Source organism: Calypte anna, chromosome 14 (assembly GCF_003957555.1).
Source record: "Calypte anna isolate BGI_N300 chromosome 14, bCalAnn1_v1.p, whole genome shotgun sequence".
NCBI lineage: Eukaryota > Metazoa > Chordata > Aves > Apodiformes > Trochilidae > Calypte > Calypte anna.
The window spans coordinates 12,135,619-12,155,330 of record NC_044260.1 but is presented as its reverse complement, the minus strand read 5'-3'; the positions used below and the strand labels follow the sequence as shown (position 1 = coordinate 12,155,330).

General features: G+C 48.9%; 1 protein-coding gene across 1 annotated transcript; it reads right to left on the bottom strand.

The window, feature by feature from the left end:
* Nucleotides 1-3,595: 3,595 nt before the first annotated feature.
* Nucleotides 3,596-8,953, bottom strand: TEDC2 (tubulin epsilon and delta complex 2). The gene is made up of 7 exons (XM_030459837.1): nt 8,881-8,953; nt 8,320-8,372; nt 6,493-6,577; nt 6,024-6,132; nt 5,686-5,787; nt 4,915-5,126; nt 3,596-3,805 (listed from the first exon to the last, which is right to left on the bottom strand). The coding sequence occupies exons 2-7, from the start codon at nt 8,370-8,372 to the stop codon at nt 3,659-3,661; spliced, it is 708 nt and encodes a 235-aa protein (XP_030315697.1). The 5' UTR covers nt 8,881-8,953; the 3' UTR covers nt 3,596-3,658.
* Nucleotides 8,954-19,712: the final 10,759 nt, after the last annotated feature.

Genomic DNA, 19,712 nt, shown 5'->3' with positions numbered 1-19,712 from the left:
TGCATCAGCCTCAGTGTACATGCTTTAAAAAAAAAACCACAAAGTGAAATAATATCAATCTCCATCTTACAGATAAAAAGTGAACAGCCCCCAGTGTCAGATCCAGCATCTGCTACAGCCTCTCAGTGACCCCACCTGGTGATAGGACTGGAAATTTGCAGTCATGAACTGGCTGTTGGCATGCAAAAATCCATGCTGGCTCCTTCTCCTGGCTTTCTCAAGGATATTAAAGCAATTCCAACTCCTTGCTCACAGCAAACTGAGACTTGGACACCCTGGGACAGTCTGAAGGAGGCTGTGCATCCTGTGATACCCACAGTCAGCATCCTCAGAGTGGTAACCCTAAAACATCTCTTTCAGATTTAGCAGAAACAGACAAAATGTCTCAGCAAAGCTTCAGCTGGAAACCCCAAGCTCACACTGGATTCTGTAACTCAGGGAGAGATGGATTCTAGTAAAAAAAATTAAAAATAAAGGATGTGTGTGGAATACATACAACTCCCCCCCAGTACTTTTCCTACAAACACAAGCTTTCTGTCTCAGCATCTTACACCACCCTTGCTCTTTCTAGAAACCCTCTGCTTGCATGACACTGCAAACTGCCTGAGAAATTGCTGATTCAGGTGTTAAAGCTTCAGGCTTGACTACATACCATGTTTTAACTCAGTCACCTGCTCTCTGGAGCTCACAGAAAGTTCACTCAGAGGTTACCACCAAGAGCAAATCCATCTTCTACAGAGAAAGCTGGGGGTTTTCCTCCCAGTTCAACACTTTCCATCTCAAACTGCTCACCTGTGAAATCCCCTCACATGGTTCACAAGTTTGGCCTCTCCAACCCCTACTCCAGGGCTGGGACCCTGCACCTCGTGCCATGTATGGAATCACCTCAGCAGCTCACAAGGCTTCATGCTCCATCACTGCTCACACACTGCTAGACTCCCCCTCAAAAAGGTTTCAGCATTCCTCCCCACCACTTGGTGAGATTTACCTTCTTCCTTCTTACCAAGAATCAAGTTATTTCAGTTTTAGCCAGGGTATCCCTAAGGCCACACTGTTCAGTCTCCACATGCTGCACCTCCTACTTGGTGGCACATCTGAGGATATTTGTAGGATTAACCTCTTGAAGGTTTCAACATCCAGAAATAATAAAATCCTGCAAGAGGGTCTGCTGATTGGAGCAGCCCCATGTTAGCACTACCCAGGGCTTCAGAGTGCCCAAGGATAGTTGCAAAAACAAAACCAGTGAGTGGAGATGCTGCAGAGGAGAAGGAAATAGGGAAGGCCATGGAAAAGACAAATAGTAGCAGCTGCCAAATGCTGAAAGTCACCAGTTCTGGAAAGAAAAAAAACTGCTTCTCCACTGGGATGCAGCTTCATATCATTCAGTAGTAAAAATCAAAAAAACCTTTTAAGATTCTACTGTAGAGAACAAATCAGAAGAGGAGCTGCTACTCCTCCCTGACCCTCACGGTGCTTTGTCTCACCTCATGTCTGCACAACACTGGTATCATCTATCACTTTCCAAAAATACAGCTCATTTCCTGTAGTTTTGTAACACTACCCCTGGCATCACACATGCTACCTTTGTCTTCCTTCTCTCCTCATCTCAATTTGATGTACCAGCACTATTTCTTTCTCTAACAATGGCACATTTCATAATGAAAAAGATCCCCCGACCACTGAGTAAGTTGCTATTGAATCTTTATCTCTGCCAGAGCACAAGAATAATTTGAAGAAGTGAGTCATTCAACTTATTTAGCCTTACACATTTATGAAAATTCTGAAATGCTTCTCATATGGTGTAGGAAGAGTAATAAAACTACACTGCACCCAGAGGCACAAAACAACCCTGCCACTTGCCAGTCATCACCCTGGGAGCTGTGCTCCCCCTCTGCACCCCTCCTACAGGGTCAGCTTGCCTTTTGAGCATGGAACAAGCCCTGCAAACTCATTTTGTGGGCTCAGACTTATTTTTTTTCCCCCCCAGTCCTTTCCCACCTATGCAGCTCCTTCTGTGGCATAACCACCGGTTTCCACTGGACTGCTCTGCACAGGGAAGCAGATGCTCCATGACTCAGTGCTTACAGACACAAGTTAGGGATAACAGCACCATAATTAACAATACCAAATACCAGCTCTAAAATTGAAACATGCAGATGTTAATGCCCATGCCACGTGGGCAACCCCTTTGATTTAGGAGGCAGTGTTTGCTCCTATAACCAGCCCTGCAATCAATACCTTGCCAACCTCCTGCTCTGGTGGCCACAGCATGGTTTCCCCTGTAGCCCATGCAGATGTAAACCACACAGGACCCCTCTGCAGGGCAGGGTAGGGGAGAAGGGAAAAAGCTCCTGCCTTGGTTGCAGACTCCATGGGAAATCAACTACCATCTAAAAAGGACTGAATGTTGTACAATAAAACCAACAATAAAGTGAAAGTGAGAGGTGCTGATTTTCCCCCTCTCATTTGGATGATTTTCAGGGAATTCTGAGTATCAGGGCCCAAACATTCAGAAGAGACAACTAACTCTGGCCTTGAAATATAAAGCCAACACAGAAGGTAAAAAAGAACCATTGCTAAGAGCTAAATCTCCCCAGGCAAACAGTCCTAATCAAGCCAAGAGATATGGGATGAGTCAAAGGGGACTAAGCATGGCACACAGTGCCTGCTCCCTAGCTGGACTTTGAAGTGCTCTCAGGCAGAGGCATTCCACATGACTCTCAAGCTTTGCTTTAATTGTCACACAGGGCTGCCAGGGGATTTGGGGATTACAAGCAAAAAACTAAGATGCAGGGAGAACCAACACTGGAATTTTCCCATAATGACAAGGTCAGAATTGTCACAAATCTGTTTTTTAGAGTCATGGCATTATTTCCTCTAGAAGGCTGCACCCCAGCAGCCACCAGCTCAGCTTCAGCACTAATCCTAAGGACCGAGTGCCATCTGCTGGGCTGCTTCCCCAGCTCCCTTCTGCTGTCTTCCTTGACTTCTCTCCATTGCAGATAGGCCCATCAGTCCCAGACTGCTCCCTCAGGCACAGTCACCAGGTGAGATGACATAGCAAAAATGTTTCAGTTGTAGGTTAGGCTTAAGTCCTTACAAAAGAGCCTGTCAAGTCGTGGAGCTGCCTGAGGACTCTGCTCTCACTGAACCCCAGCCCAGGTACCCCATGGCAACATCAAAAAGACTTTTAGTCAGTGAATATCAGACAGGGACCACTATAATGCTGGTTATGTGCCAACTGGTAAACAGAGAAATAGAGACACAGCAGCCCAGGTTCTCTAGATTTTCAGATGCTGGAGGGCTGTGCCCCACCGTGCTGTGGCTGTCTGATAAATCATGATTTATTGCCTGCTACACTGTCTGCATATAGCAGCCCAGTGTACTGACTGAAGCAGTCAAGGACCTAGAGCTAGTCAGAGATTCAAACCTTGGCAGAAAAGCCGAAACCAGACTCCATGAAGCCCTGGAGGGGCTTGAGAAAACCACAGAGTTAGCCCGAGATAAAAGCAATATAAAGGAAACAAAAAACCTAAACAAACCTACCTCTGAAATTTAGTTAGACAAACAGGCAGAGTGAAAAAAAAATCAATAGAAAATATTTATTGCTCATAACCATCTCTGTAATGTGAATGGCAAGTAGGTGCTTCCCAGTGCATCAGTCTGTCAGCTCCTCTCTCACCAGCACGGGGAAGCGTTTCCCTCTGCCGCAGAGCTGGGTGTGCAGCCCCCGGTACAGCTGAGCTGCTGGGACCTCCTGGGACAGCCTGGGCTCCAGGACAGGCAGGAATTCTGTCATCATCACCTGGGCAGGAGCAAACCAGACATGTCAGAGCCAGTGTGCACTTTGAAAATCTCAGAATGTGAGGGCTTAAGAGGGACCTCTGCAGATCATCCAGTCCAACCCCCCTGCCACAGCAGGATCCCCCAGGGCAGGACACACAGAACACATCCAGGGGGGTTTGGAAAGGCTCCAGAGAAGGAGACTCCACAAGCTCCCTGGGCAGCCTGGGCCAGGGCTCCCTCACCCTCACAGGCAGGAAGTTTCTCCACATGTTGAGGTGGAACTCCTGTGTTCTAACTTCAACCCATTATTCCTTGTGCTGTACTGGGCACCACTGAGAAGAGATTGGCCCCTTCCTCTTGCCCCCCACCCCTCAGGTACTGATGGGCATTCAGCAGATCCCCTCTCAGCCTTCTCTTCTCAAGGCTGAACAGCCCCAGGGCTCTCAGGCTTTCTTCACAGGAGAGATGCTCAAGTCCCCTCATCATCCTCATAGCTCTGCCTTGCACTATCCCCAGCAGATCCCTGTCTGTCTTGAACTGGGGAGCCCCAAACTGGGTCCAGTAATCCAGGTGTGGTCTCACCAGGGCAGAGTAGAGGGGAACAGAACCTCCCTAGACCTGCTAGACACACTTTTCCTGATGCCCCTCAGGACACCATTGGCCCTTTAGGCCACCAGGGCACATTGCTGACCCATGGAGGATTTGCACAGAATTTAAGATTCTATACAGTGAAGTGCCTGCAAAACAAGTGAAATCTAACCAGAGGAGTATGACTAATACCAGGATAACTGACAATTTCTTTTGTCATATTTAACAAAGGCAGAGTTGCTCATCCTCTGCTGCTGGGGCACAGAAGGAGCCACCCAGAGCAGTGAGATGAGAGCTGGTGCCTCCCTCTGCTGCAGACAGCCCAGAGCTGGGGTGAGCCCAGCACTGTGCAAGTGAAGCACCCAAGGGACAGTTCAACCTTTCACTCTCAATTGTTCCTTTCCACCTCCCAGCTGGGTCACATTAAAAAAAGACAGATGGACAAGTGGCCAGCTCCAGCCCAAACAGAAGAAAGCTCCAGCCCCACAACTCCTCTTTTCTTGCTCTACTCCAGGAGCAGTCCCACTTTTAAAGACTCACCTTTTGTAAGGCAATTTCTTGGTGCAGCATTGACACTTCCAACTTCAAAGCAAAGAGGTCTCTTAGCTCCTGGAAACTGGAGTAATACAGGAGAGGCACAGCCAGCATGCCTGCACTGTCACACATCTGTCCCCTGGGAGGAACACAGCTTGGAGAACAGCTCCCTACATCCCCAGCACAGTCTGGGCACAGCCTCATCTGGGACTCCACAGCTGCCAGGGGGAAGAATTGGCAGAAGGCAGAAACACAAAAGTTAAATCTGTACTTGCAGAATTTGTGATCTGCCTCCTGTTCCCAGAAAAGGATGACTAATGACACTGTATTAGTCAGAGTAAGGTCACCACACACAGCACAATCAAGGACATCTTAAGCTACAGTTGAAAGAGGGTAGATTTAAATTGGATATTACGAAGAAATTCTTTGGTGTGAGGGTGCTGAGCCCCTGGCTCAGAGAAGCTGTGGCTGCCCCATCCCTGGAAACATTCCAGGTCAGGTTGGATGGGGCTTGGAACAACCCTGGGCTGGTGGGAGGTGTCCCTGCCCATGGCAGAATGCAGCAGTGAAGTCCCGTGCCTGTTCTGAACACAGATGGGTGGTGAACAGACCACCACCTCCTTTGCTGCCAGAGATTTGTACATGCTACATCACCACTAAGGAGAACCAGGAGAAAAATTCTGCTGATCCACAATGTCCTGCACACAGAGAGCCAAACTACTGTCCTGGAAGAGCAAACCAATCCATACCTGACTGCAGACAGAGGGACTGGCTCACCTGCTTGCAGAAGCTGCAGTTTATGCAGGCACTGGGACACTGTGGTTTGCAAACCCTCCAAGGTCAGAAGGCTTTCATACTCCCTTTGCAGAGTGGGGTGGTCTAGAGGAGAATCAGAAGAAAAGCAGCAGGTATGAGCATATTGAACTCTTCTCCCAAAGACCAGTTCCTAGAGTGGTCTGGAGTTCATCAGCCCCCATTTTAGGCATAGAAGGCTTTTGTCCCTCAGGTCCAGCACATGCCAAGAGCACAAGACACATGGAACTGGAGCCCACTGAATCATCCTCATTCCACCTCCTGCTCCCTATTATTTTTTTTCTTCTTTCTCCACTCCTTACCTGCACACTCAGCTTCCATGTACTGACTGAGAAGGGAGGGGAAATCCTGAAGGACCTTTAATTCTTCCTCTATCTCTGCAGGACTGAGGGATGGCATTGGTGAACAAAACTCAAACAGCAGCAGTTTAAGGAAAGTTTCACACCACCAAGTCTGTGCCCTACACTGAGCCCAGGGCCAAGCCAGCTGGGATCAGGGGCAGAGGGTAAGCAGGCTGTGAAGCAGCACTGCAGGGGGAAGGTGAGGGCAGCACAGCTGTGCATGGCATCTTTGCCTTGTTTGTCTGGATCAAAAGTTCTCTCACTGCTCAAGAGCTGTCCTAGGAGAAAAACACTTCCTAGAGCCAGCTTGAACTCCTGTTACTGGAGGCACAGGTCTCTCCAGATGAGGTCCTGCTGCAGTGACTGTGCCCAGTGCCTGCTGTATCCACCAGGTGGGAATGGAAGGGGGCAGCGAGTGGGGAAAGGATACAGTTGTCTGGATCCTCTCCATGAAACGGCTCCTTGCAGCTGCTGCATCTGCACTTGTTTGAGAGAGACGACACCTCTCCCAGGCTCTGAAAATTCAAACAGGGACAGGAGGTGGAAGAGTGAACTGCAGCACAGGAATACAATGTATCAGCTTCTTCCTCACCCCTCTTTTAGAGGTTATTTACCAGCCATTTCCCCCTCATTTTTGACTCTTTTGAATTAGATCAACAAGGACATGCTGCAGAAAGCATTAGACAGTGCAGAACACCCAGAGCACCTCTCTGAGTCTGGTGTGAGGGGAAGGATTTACAGGCCAGGAGAAGAGGCAATGTATTTCTATAAGCAGAATGTGAACCTGCAGCACATCACTGACTCTGTCATAGTGTCCTACCTATGCTTTTATTCCATAGGAATATCACAGTGAGTCCTTCATATGCCAAGGCTTCTCCTTTAATCCTTTTTAATAATTTTGGGGTTTTTTTGGACAAAGTGGTATGGTTTGCAAGGAGTATGACAGCCATGTATCAGTATCAGGGCCACAAAACTCAAGAGGTTTAAGGACTGGATCATGAGTAAACTGGACAGAACCTTGTTACAGAGTCCACTTTTTAAAAGTAACTGTTACCAGAGAGGTGCATTTAGAGTTCAACATCCCCACCCATGCACAATAGACATAAAAAGACTTGTTTAAAAGAGGCAGTGCCTCTCAGCCAGCCTCCCCAGACTTGTCCCACTAAGTGAGAGCCATCAGGAGCAAGCTTAAAATAGTCCTGCAGTGCATGACTGCCTAATCCAAGTGTGCATGGGTCTTCTCTCCATCCAAATGGATCTTTTAAATGATGATAGGAACTGCAGTTTCCAGAAACACATTATACAAAGAGGTAGCAAGGTTAATGGAACAGAAAAGAACAGAAGTTAAGAGGCCAGATGCATTCTCTCTGTAAGGGATCTTTTGAGCAAAGGTTATTTCAATCTGTCACTTGAGCTGAAAGTAATGGTGAAGAGTGTAAAATTACACCAGTGAATTAGAATGCTTCCATTTACAAGTGAAAATTAAGAGAAATGAGGCTTTAAGCCCTGCAGCAGGACAACCAACACACTGGTGTCTGATAAATGACAATTTCTATGAGGAGGAGGAATTATTGAGGGAGCTATAGTTGGATTTAAGACTGGGTTTAAGCTTAATGTCTGGACAAACCACATACTGAGAAACATGATGAATTATGGATGAATATGATGAATTATGAATTTCCTATGATTTTCTCAAAAGGAAATGGTTGAAACTCTTCCAGAAGACTGGAGAATGGACGAGAGCAATAAGTTCACCAGAAACTCAACCACCTGTACCAGCAGTGCAGTAAAACTGTAACTGGCTCTGCTGGAGAGTTCATCAGTAGGAATCAGCCTCAAACCACAGCCATGGTGCCCCAGGCAGGGAAGATGCCCCAGCAGAACAGTTCAGGACAGCAACTGGTCAGGAAATATCCTGACTGTCCACAGTTTAGAGGCACCTGTCAGCAGAGGTATCAGCAGAGACTTCTGCAGCATGGTTAAACCCACAATTAAAGCATTCCAGTCCTTTACAACTCCAGGATTAACAGGTATTAGCATTCTGAAAACAAAAGTAATGCTAGTGACCCAGAATAACACAAAAACCATCCTCAGGGGACAACCTGGCAGAGATATCCTGTATCAGACCACTGTCCCAGAGGATCACTGCCCTCCTTGCTGACCCTCAGATCAGCCAAATCCCCCCCACCCAGAGTCCCCTCACAGCCCAACAAGCTGTGGGTAGTTCTTGGGGCTGGAGTGGTCAAACTGGGCTTACCTGGAGTTCCTGGAAAAGGTTTTCCTTGTAGGGAGGGGAGCTTCAGCTGGCATCTGCAAAACAAGAGAAGCATCATCCTGACTGCCTGAGAGCAGTGGTGTCTTGCCTTTGAACAGACCAAAGAGGACATTTTGTCTAAATCTGGAATTAATTTAGCTGTCATGGAAATGTCAGCAGCCTTAGAGATTGAACCCCACCCCCTGCCTCCAGCCTCTCCCCTCATGGAAGGAGGTCAGTCTTGCCTCATTCATTTCCACAAGTACCACTGAGCTGATGCCCTGGTTTGAGCCAGGACAGAATCAATTTTCTTCTAGTAATTTTAGTTTCAGCTAAGTCTAAATAGTTGCACTTAATGAAATTAATAGCACACTTTTCAGTCAGTGTCTGCTTCTAGGATGGGTAACATTTGGATGTTTATAGTTCCTGCTAGAGAATGGTATGGAGAACCAAGGCCACTGACTGGTTCTGCAAAACATCTGATGCTCCAGAAACAAAAGGGAGTAAAAAATCTGTGACCCTCCTGTGGGGAGAAGCAGACAAGAGAGGTGACCAAAAACTGACCAGATGGAGTGTTCCATTAGGAAGCTGAACATGAGCCAGCAGTGTGCCCAGGTGGCCAAGAAGGCCAATGGCATCCTGGCCTGTATCAGGAACAGTGTGGCCAGCAGGTCCAGGGAAGGGATTCTGCCCCTGTGCTCAGCTCTGGTGAGGCCACAGCTTGAGTCCTGTGTCCAGTTCTGGGCCCCCTCAGTTCAGGAAGGAGATTGAGGTGCTGGAGCAGGTCCAGAGAAGAGCAAGGAGGCTGTGAAGGGATCCAAGCAGAATTCCTGTGAGGAAGGGCTGAGGGAGCTGGGGGTGTTCAGGCTGGAGAAGAGGAGGCTCAGGGGAGACCTCATCACTCTCTCCAACTCCCTGAAAGGAGGTTGGAGCCAGGGGGGGGTTGGGCTCTTTTCCCAGGCAACTCTCAGCAAGACAAGAGGGCAGGGTCTCAAGTTGTGCCAGGGGAGGTTTAGGTTGGAGATTAGAAAGAATTTCTTTCTGGAGAGGGTGATCAGGCATTGGAATGGGCTGCCCAGGGAAGTAGTGGATTCTCCGTGTCTGGAGATATTTCAAAAGAGGCTGGATGTGGCACTCAGTGCCATGGGCTGGGAACTGCAGCAGTAGTGGTTCAAGGGTTGGACTTGATGATCTCTGAGGTCCCTTCCAACCCAGCCAATTCTATGATTCTATCCCATACACATCATACTCAGTATAGATTTGAGGGATCATGAGGGTCAAGTTCTCTTAGTCAATGGCCATTGTCCTGGCGGATTCCCTCCATTTGTTTGCTTTTGATCCCAATCTCTGTGCTCCTGCATCCAGCTCTTGTCTGCCACTGACTCCAGGAGCCCAATCTGGGGCTTCTTCAGGACCTGCCCTGCAGCCTTGGTGGTGATGGGTTATTGTGAGCGGGTAAGTGAGAGCAGCTTTGTACAGATTTCATTATTTTCCTTTTTATCATTACTGGTTTCATCACAGCTCTGTAGTTTGGTTTCCAACCCATATGTCTCTCTCCCTTGTTCTCTTTTCTTTTCTCTTTTTGGGAAGGGAGAGGGGTTAAGAGAGCTGGAGAGCTCCTGCATCCTGCCACCAGCCATCAGAGGTTCATACAAGGTGACAAGTTGGAAGCAAAGCCCTTGATGAGGCAGAGTACAGACCACAGAAACGTGTTCAGGGAAGCTGATCAGTACAGACATGAGCAGAATCAGATCTCCCTGACCTGAGCACCAGGCAGCTTTGCCTCTCAAAGAAATAGGGAAAGGGAACATGTCAGCTTCCACTTGGGAACATGCATCTTAATGCCCAAAGCAGAAGAATCCCTAACTTGGTATTCCCAAAAACATGTGGGTTTGCAGTTACAAATAGAGGTCACATGCAGACTAGAAGGCAAGACCACATTTGGGATTTTAAGTAAATAAACACAAGAATCCAGATTTCTGTTCCCCAGCAACTGCCACTCAGTGCCTGTGTCTCATCCTACACCACATGAGCAGTAGATAATTCTTCCCTACACAATCAAAAGTTGAGTTGAGTGGCAGCTGAAGAATGAGTTCTCAACAATTTCCAGTAAGCAGGCACATATCAGACCTGAGCTTTGCCTGTTTCTTTAAAACACAGAGTACTTAGAAATTTAATATAGATTTTTTTTTTAAACAAGAGAGACTGGTCTGAATCTTAACAACATCCACTTCACAGTGCTTCCAAAACCAAAATGTCAAACTGCATTCCAGTCAATACCAACCTGTGCAGCCACATGGGCTGTACCTTAGAGGTTAAATCCAGATCCACCTCTCCAAGCAGCATTATATGAGAAAAGAACTAGTGCATTATGTATTATCATTGTGTAAAAACAACAGGAAAATCCCATAAGCTACAATAAAAGAAGACTCAGGAAAACTAAGGCTCAAGAAAGCTCTACAGAAACACCTTTCAAAAACAATCACAGGGGGATATGAATACCAGAAGTCTTTATTAGACTTTCAAAGTCCAAGCCATCCAGGAGTAACCCCTTAAACTGAAAACAACTTAATTCACAATAAAGGTTTTTAAAATTATAAATGGCTTTGAGAAGCAGTGATGAAACTCAGCTGGGCCTTACAGAACAGGCACAGAGACCAGGCTCTGCAGGAGTGCTAGCCTGAAAGTCAAGCAGAGGATCCACTCAGCACTTACCCCCCTTTCCTGCAGGGTGCCTGCCCGAGGTGAGGTGTTTCTTTCCGATGCAGTGTCAGCTGCAGGGTCCTCCTTCTGCTGGACTCTCTCAGGGAACCACAGCTTTTCTTCCCTGCATTCAAACAGCTGCCTGCCCAGAAGCTACAGAGCTAGCAGCCCTGGATGAATCTCCAACAGAAAAATTTGCTGCTCATTCAGAGCCAGATTATGGACAAGTCAGATGTCTTTTGGGGTTCAGCTGGGGCACAAGTCTCTCTGTTGCTGGCACTGGTTGCTGTCCTTCCTTGTTTGCAACGCCACCCCTTTTGAGGAGCTCTTCCCAGCTGCCCCTGGGACCTTGAGAAACCATCTGGCTGGGGCTTTCCTTTGCACCTTTTTCACATCTGTGTCAGTCTTATAAGGGGCTTTTAGCTGGATATAGAGGGCTTTTTCAAAAGAGGTGGCTTTTGCTTAGAGCTCTCACCTTTGTGCTCTCAGGAACCTCCACAACAGGTACAGACACTGTGCTGCTCTTCAGCATTCTTGGCAGCAGGTCCCTCACCTGCAGATTCTCTCCCTGTATCTCCCTGGGCCTCTGATAGAGTTTCAAGATGCTTTTCCTGACTTTCAGCGCTTTCTCTAAGGCCCCTGTTCAGCAGTTCCAGCTCCTCCAGCTCCCTGGGTGAAGGCCCATCCCTGAAGAGCAGACGTATCAGAAGTCTGATATGTGAACCTTTCCCCTTGTCATTGTACACCCAAGTTGCTCTTCCCAGATGTTCGAAGGAACCAACAACTACCGAGTGGTGCAGGGGATGCTCTGTCTGCACCCCCACAGCCAGGGACAACACAGAGGACACAGGTTTGACAGAGCTCTATAGACCCAAGATGGATGGGAGCCAACAGGAGGCACAGCTCTCCCGTGTTAACCTCCCTTCACCAGCAAACGCGGCAATCACCACCCCATCCAGACTTCTCACCGGTCTCAGTTCCCTCCCTGTGACCAGGCCCGGCCCGAGAGCGCTCACCTGTCCTTTGCTGTTCATTCTCTGCCCGAAGCTGCTGCTCCTCCTCTCCTCCTTCTCCTCACTGCCCTGGAGGGAAAGAAACAGTGCCCAAGGGCTGCGGGGGACACAACCGGCACCGAGGCCCCGGGCCCGCCCGAGTCCCACCGCTCCCTCCAGGCTCAGAGCTGGGCAGAGCGGCCCGGAGAGGAGGGGGCTCGGGGTTGTGTGTCCCGACCCGCACTCACCAGCTCAGGAGGTCCCGCTCCGCGCTGCCCGCTCCTCCAGCTCCCGCCGCCGCTCCGCGGCCCCGCTCCAGCGCTGCGCCAGCGCCGCCCTCAGCCTGCAAGGCCCCGGAGCCGTCAGCCGCCCCGCAGCCCAACCCTCCGCCCGCCGACCCTCCCGCTGCCAGCCTCCCCGCTCTCACCGCCGGCCACAGCCCGCGGGGAGCAATGAGCCGGTCCGGTGCGCTTCGGCTTGGCTCGGTTCGGTCCCGCCGGTCTGCCCGCCGCCGCGGGTAACCCGCTCCCTAATCGCCCTGCCAGGACCTGCGGGGCGGGGCGGGCCCAGGAGGGCTCTGAGGGAAAGGGCGGGAGCGGCACCCGCCGAGTCCTGGAGGGACGCGGGGCGATCCGCTGCTATCAGTCGGGTTCTGGGGTGTCTGAGGGACCCCCGGGCTCTGAGGACCCCCGGGCTCTGAGGGTGCCTGCGCTTGCCCCGTGGCGGGCAGCCGGGAGCCCCCCGCCCCACTTGCCCCGTGGAACCGGTTTTTTTCCCTCACGAGTTCCGCGTTCCCTCCCCTCCTCCACGATGCACTCCCAGAGCAAGCCCTGCATGAGCTGCTGGTACAAAAGCATTAAAAAATTAGTAATAATATAAAAAGAAGACTGGTACGCACTCCCTCCTGAAGGTCAGAGCAGAAATGCGGGTTTTATTTCTCTCAGCCTTTAGAAAAGTAAGGAGAAAAGTTTAGAAAGTAGGAGAGAAGTTGTTTCTTTGCCTTCGAAGGCTGAATCCTCAGGCTGAGATGTTGTGATTTGAAAGATGAGAATTCCACCTGACTCATGGAGACAAGACTTAAAAACCCCTGATAAAACATTCATAAAATCATGGAACTGATCACCCATGGGCATTCCACGAGCACCATACAGCGCACTTCATGTATAATCACATGTTTGGCATGTATGAAGAATGATTTTTTTTTTTTTTTCCTAGAGATTTTGCAAGGGGATCCTGAAAATTAGGCCTTCCTGGCAGCAAACATCTCTCAACATAAATGCGAGTTCATTGTCAAAACATGATCCTGCATTTGAGGCATGAGCCAAGCAGAGTGCAGCCAGCTCTTCTTTGCCATCATGGGCTCAGCAGACTAACAGGAACACCAAACATTAGAAAATACTTTAATCAGCAAAGTCAACAGCAGAAATACTGGAGCCCCTCAGGGGAGAGCAGCAGTAGGACAAGAAGGGTTTGCTTTTGGACAGCAGCTTCTTTTTCCTTCTGCAGGGTTCCCATTGGATCTGCTGGTTGGACAAAACAGGGACTCGACACAGAATATCCGGATTTGCTATAACCTGCTGTCCCTGAATGTTTTTGGCTGAATACGGTTGCTTCAGCTTGTCTCTAAGTGCGTGAAGATTTTTCCGCCTCTTTTGGCAGAACTATCACCTTCTGCTGGGTGTTCAGGCGAGGCCAATCAGCTGATTGATAAGAGGAAATAAGGAGCAGGCAAACAGGGAATGGGGCACGCAGATAGCACAGGCAGGGCGAGCAGGTGGGGGCACAGCCACCTCCCAGATCTCTTGAAGGAGCAATGGTCTCAAAAAAAGGGAAAATCTGTTGCTGTTAAGATGCAGGGTGTGTCCACACAAGACGAAACCCTCATAAGAGGGACGTGGCTGTTCAGGCCCTCTGGCTGTGTAGAGTGTCTGGAGCCCTGGTGTTAGCACCAGAGGACGGTGTAGTGGGGTCTGTGTGTGATGCCAGCAGGGAGGGACTTGCCTGTGCCTGGTGCAGAGCTCAAGGAGGAGGCAGAGAGACTAAGAAGTATTTATTAGGGATGGTGAAAGGGAAATGACCAGGTGGAGTACACCTTTCTAACCCAAAAGAAGTCCAGAAAGAGATGTGTGAAGGTCTGCCCCTGCCATCAGGCAGTTGAGCAAACGAGGTGGATGGGAGGGAATGGACAAAAGTCCTTCTAACAGATACATCAATAGCAAAAGGAGGGGCAGGGAAAAAACCTCCGTTCTCTACTGGACATGGGCAGGAATATAATTATCAAAGATGAAGAAAGGACCTTTGCTACGTGGACTCTGAGTCAGGATCAGTTAGGCAAGTGCTGCTGCCACCATAACTTTAGAGGACAGCATGCCAGGATCTTCTGAATGTTCATCAGTATTTGAAGGGTGGGTGTCAAGAGGAAGGGGCCAATCCCTTCTCAGAGGTGCCCAGTACTAGCACAAGGAATAATGGTTTTAAGCTGGACCATAGGAAATTCCACCTCAACATGAGGAGAAACTTCCTGCCTGTGAGGGTGATGGAGCCCTGGCCCAGGCTGCCCAGGGAGGTTGTGGAGTCTCCTTCTCTGAAGCCTTTCCAAACCCCCCTGGATGTGTTCCTGTGTGTCCTGCCCTGGGTGATCCTGCTGAGGCAGGGGGGTTGGACTGGATGACCTCCAGAGGTCCCTTCCAACCCTGATATTCTGTGATTCTGTGACTCTAGGTGGAGAGGGCAAGGCTATGACTGCTCCTTCCCACTGCAGCAGGCGCTGCCCGGGTTAAGCTGAGGAGTGAAGCCGTGGCACAGGAGCTGGGGTGGGGTGATAATTAGCAGGTGGAGAGCAGAAACTTTCTGGCAGAGGTAAAACCACCCCTCTGCTGACGCTCGGGCTCAAAGCATGCCTGGTTTTGACATAAGAGCATGACTGCTGTCAGAGCTCCCTCCCTGCAGTGGACGGCCCCTCTCCCATTCCCATCCACACCTTCTGCTGAGTCTTGCAACAGGGCAGCTGCTGGGTGAACCAGTTGATGCCTTTTCTGGTGGATGGTTGGCTTTCCAGTGGATCATCTAGCAAACACAGCTGAGGGAAAAAAACCAAGGTATTTGAATCTGATTCTTTTCCCTGTTTCTTTTCCAGCTCGTGCTGGAAGGGGTGAATGCAACAAAGAGCCAGGGTCTGATCATGCAGCAATGGGCCCTGGTCTGGCACAGCTGGCACAGGAGTTGTTTATGCCAGGGATTGGGTTTTAAGCTATCAGAGTCTGAGCTATGGTTCTGCTTCATGACATTGGTTGCTGGGAAAATGTTGGGTACCACGACTTGGTACACATGCTAAGTAATATTTAAGCTGGTGTAAATTACTACTCAAAGGTTTGTTTACAAAAGGGTAAAATACCTGTGCAGTTTACAAGTGGCAGCTGCTGGCAGTTGTTTCCATTTTCTCTGCTACCAGTCATTTTCAGTGTCAGGGAGCTTTGCATAGCTGAGATGTAGGGGGAGTTACAGTGCCAGGACTTGTTGCTTAGGGTGATTTTCTGCAATTCACATCTCTTTTACTGAAAGCCCAACTACCAGGTACCTGTAGGATTATAAAGATAGCTGCCCAGGCACTAAAGCTCTTTGCAAACCCAGCCTGAAACCCATCTTGCTAGGACTCCCTAGAGCAAAATTAGAGCAGGCATCACACTTCAATGAACACCAAGAAGAAGAAAAAAAAAAAAGGAGGGGGAATAAACTTTGCCACTCATAAAACTACCCATGCTTTGGTTTTTTAAATTATATTACTTAAGCTGTGCTACTGTGTGCTGCTCACGGAGATCAGTGCTGCCTGCTGACTTGGGAAAATCCTCCCTGTATGTACTGGGTAGTGTCTTGTACCAGCTCTTCAGCTTCAGGGGAGATACCTCAAAGACTGAGGAACTAAGTCACACTCTCCTATGGGTCCCAAACCATTCTTGTTTGAGCCAAAGAAGAGGAAAACTCCCAATATTTCCAGTGTAAGCCTGAGGATTTTGCTATACTGCTGGAAAAATGCATAAATATCCTGAGGTCCTTCTTCAAGTCTTGTTATTTCTTTGGAGAAAAGACTCCAGGAGATTAATCTGTGGGAAAAAGAGATTATAAACGGGTTGTCAGACCCTGTGTCTTGCTGCAGCCAAAATTCCTGCAGAATCCACATGGCTAACAACAAGATGGGTTGGGAAGGGCATGTGATATGTCCTGGAGAGAGGATCTCTTGTGGGAAGTGGAAGCTGGAAGTGAAGGTGTCAGTGTGCAGTGGGCACCCTGATCTTACTGGGTAACACCCAGTGGGTGTTGTGTCTGCCCAGCCAGCAGGGAGGTGCTTAGCTGGAGGTCAAAGCTCTTAGAATCAGTACAGGTATCAACTTTGTAAACCAGGTAGGTGGGAAGTGTTGGCAGCAGGACTCTACTCTGCTTTCTGTGCCTCCTCCTGAACTGGAAGTTACATTTTTTCATCCCTTACTAAAACGAAACCGGAGGACTGAAGTCTTGTATGTGTAAAACCATGAAACAGCTGAGGCTACAGCTGGAAAATACTCCATCTGAGGTTGGAAGATGCAGAAACAATAGAGAAAGTCTTTCCAAACATGGTCTCCTGAGGCACGAGTGTTTGTTCACCAGCTTGGAGTTTGGATTAGGGAAAAACCCAATGTGGGGAGCATGTTGTGGGTTTCTCTGTTTCCTTGGGCTCCAGCAGCTCTCCCACTCTCAGGAGGTGCTGGGATGAGCTTTGCTCCACAGGCTTTGGCTTCAGCACTGGAACAGAGAGCAGGCAGTGGGCAGGGAAGAGAGGATCTGCTGTCCTACCAGCCTGGCTGCCAGAGGCTGAGGGAAGCTCTGGCCCACAGGGTGGGTGATCCCTGCCCAGGTCTGGTAGGGCTCTCCAGAGATCTGTTTGGCTGTGTGGGTGGAAGGAAGTGAGGTAGTGTGGTTTTTGGGGTAAAAGAGTGTTTCAGCAAGGAGAGCTGTGCTGGAGAGTGAGACAAGGACAGGGAATCTGGAGATTTGGCCAGGGTGTTTGGAAAACATCTGCAGTGATTCATCTCACAGCCCTCTGAACACCATGTGCAGGACTGCTCTGCTGTGGTGCTCTGCCAGTGTTTTTTCCTGACGTGCTGCAGTAACAACGGGGTCTTTCTCCTGTGTCTCAGTAGAAAATGATGAATTTTCAACATGCAGGTCCCCATAAAGCCAGCCCAGCGGTTTTGTATGCCACATGGGAAGCAGTGGATTCCCGGCCTGGGGAGGGCAATGTGTTAAAGATCATCACGTTAGCACATCTTCAAAATCCGGAACCCAAGCTCATGTCTTGGTTCACACCAAATGAAAGCAATTTCCGTTGGAGCTGGCAGACAAAGAAAGGGTCTTGTCCAGTTGTTTGTAGAGAGTCCCCACATTACTGAGGTATTTTACGGGGCTGGTTGACTCTAGGCTTCTCGCTGGCTGATTTACAGCCTGGGAAATGCAGCCAAATGGAAACCTGAGGGGTCACCCCTCCCCACCACCCCTCCCACCTTCCACAGCCTTACCCTCCACTCCACACTGACACCCCCACGCCTCACACGCTCACACTCACGTCACACCCTCACGATCATCCAAACACTCAACATGCCTCCACACGCCTCACGCTCACACACCAACCCTCCGCCTCACACACCTCACGCCTACATGCCTCACACACTCAGCCTCACACTCATACTCACACCTCATACCTCAAACCTCACATGCTCACACGCCTCACACACCCTCACACACTCCCCTCACGCCTCACACACGTCACACACCTCAAACCTCACACGCCTCACACACCTCACACGTCACGCACTTCACACATCACACGCCTCACACACCTTACACACCTCACACCTCTCCTCCCTTTCTTTCCTTTCTCTCCCTTCCACCGCCTTCCCTCCCCTTTTACTTCTCTCTTCTCTCTCTCCTCTCCTCTTTTCTCTTCCTTTCCCTTCTCACGTCAGGAAAGAGAAAGCCCTCCAGCACCAGACACTCACTGCAGCTGTGCTCTGGGAGAGCCCCAGCAGATCAGGGCTGCTCAAAGTGACCTTTTCTTCACCTGTGCATGTTTCCATGCTGTAAAGTCTTCACCAGCCCTGCTGGAGAGCGTTGCTGCATGAGGGATTTCCGTGACCAACTTGATGCTTTGAGTGTTTGCGATTAGGGGTAATCCCTGGGGCAATGAAGTTCCCAGGGATGGAGGAGGAACTGGGCCCTGCTCGGAGGCTGTGGCCATCAATCACACTCAATTCTGAGTTAAATTTATTCTTTATTTAGTTTCATCTGCCTTTCCAGAACTCAAAAATCATTGAAAATCTTCAGTGCTGGAAATCTTTTCATTACTCCTGAATTTTTATTTAAGACACAAAAGGTCTTTTTCAAGGCACTTCAGCCAGGAAGACTTCCGAATTCAGCTGCCTGTTTTTAGCTGAGTGCATTCAGCTAAAACCAAGTTTCCTATCAAGGGTTTTGAAATGCTCCAGACCTACAGACTCATGAATATCATCTCTGGAAGGATTTCTGATTTCTACTCATATCTCACACTCAGTTTCACTCACTCATCTGTGAAGAGTACATCCTTGCATTCACTGGTGGTTTCTGTCCTACTTCTCATCCTGCTAGGTAAAGTCAGTGTTATCAGACAGCTCCAGCTCCAAGATTTATTCACAAAAATTTCCATCTGCTGCTTTGGATGCTGAAGGAATGTAAATTCCTTTAGTGTATCATCATTTTAATATCTCATCTCTGGAAAAAAAGCCCAAACATGTTAGTGCTGGGCACCTGGAACTATTGGTATGGCCATGGTTTCTATACCATGCCATCCGGTCAAGTTCTCCATCTCTTGAACGAGCTTCACAGTGACACTTTTTTGTATCTCCAGTGAGAGAGAAACCCCTGAGCCACCAGGAGAAGGAGTTACTAGCTTTTAGCAGCAGTTTTATCAGTCTGCAGATGGAGAAGTTGCTTGGGTTCTCCTTTGTACTTTAAGTACTGCTTAAGAGCCATCAGAGGTGCAGCTGTGCAATCAGAAGCTACAGCTTTTTAAGAGGACACAGCCATATCTCCTGGCCACCCCAGGCAATTTCCATTTCCCCAGGAAATCTGATCATACCCAGCACTCTGCAAGTCCATAACAACTTTGAACAGATTTTGTTTTGTACTTATTAAATCAGCTCCATCATTCTGGTGGGCATCACTGCACGGGTATTGCACCTGGCTGTGAAAACACAAGGCACAATCCCTGTGAATTTGGTATTTATATTTATTAGGGCTGAACCCAGCCTTGACCTGAGTGGGGTCTGCTCTAGTTCCTGTGAGGGGAATCAGTGCAGAACTGCTCCTGGGGTGGATGTGAAGGTCTCCAAGCCCCTGCTGCCCTCAGAAATCAGCCTGTACTTAACCACCCCCATTTTCAGTTCTTATCTCTGGGCTGAGCTGACAAAGCAGAGCTGGCCTGACATCAGGGAGTCACTGAGTGGCCTCCATTCAATTCAAAAGCCCCAGATAAGGGGCTCATTCCTGGAAGATGTTTCCCTGACAAACCACCTGGAAAAAAATATTTTTGCTCTTCTGCAAGCTGGAAAAGAGTATGGAAGGACTGGATAAGAGGTATTTTTGTTTTTTATTTTTTATTTTTTAACTTTTCATTTTCTCTCTGTCAGCTGAAGT

Excerpts from the sequence above, each read along its gene's own strand:
- TEDC2 (XM_030459837.1), bottom strand. The coding sequence starts at position 8,372 with ATGCCAGCTGAAGCTCCCCTCCCTACAAGGAAAACCTTTTCCAGGAAC. Across the intron at positions 6,133-6,492 it reads TGGAGAGGATCCAGACAACT|TTTTGTTCACCAATGCCATC; the intron begins GTATCCTTTCCC and ends CTGCTGTTTGAG. Across the intron at positions 3,806-4,914 it reads AAGAAATTGCCTTACAAAAG|GTGATGATGACAGAATTCCT; the intron begins GTGAGTCTTTAA and ends GCTCCTGCCCAG.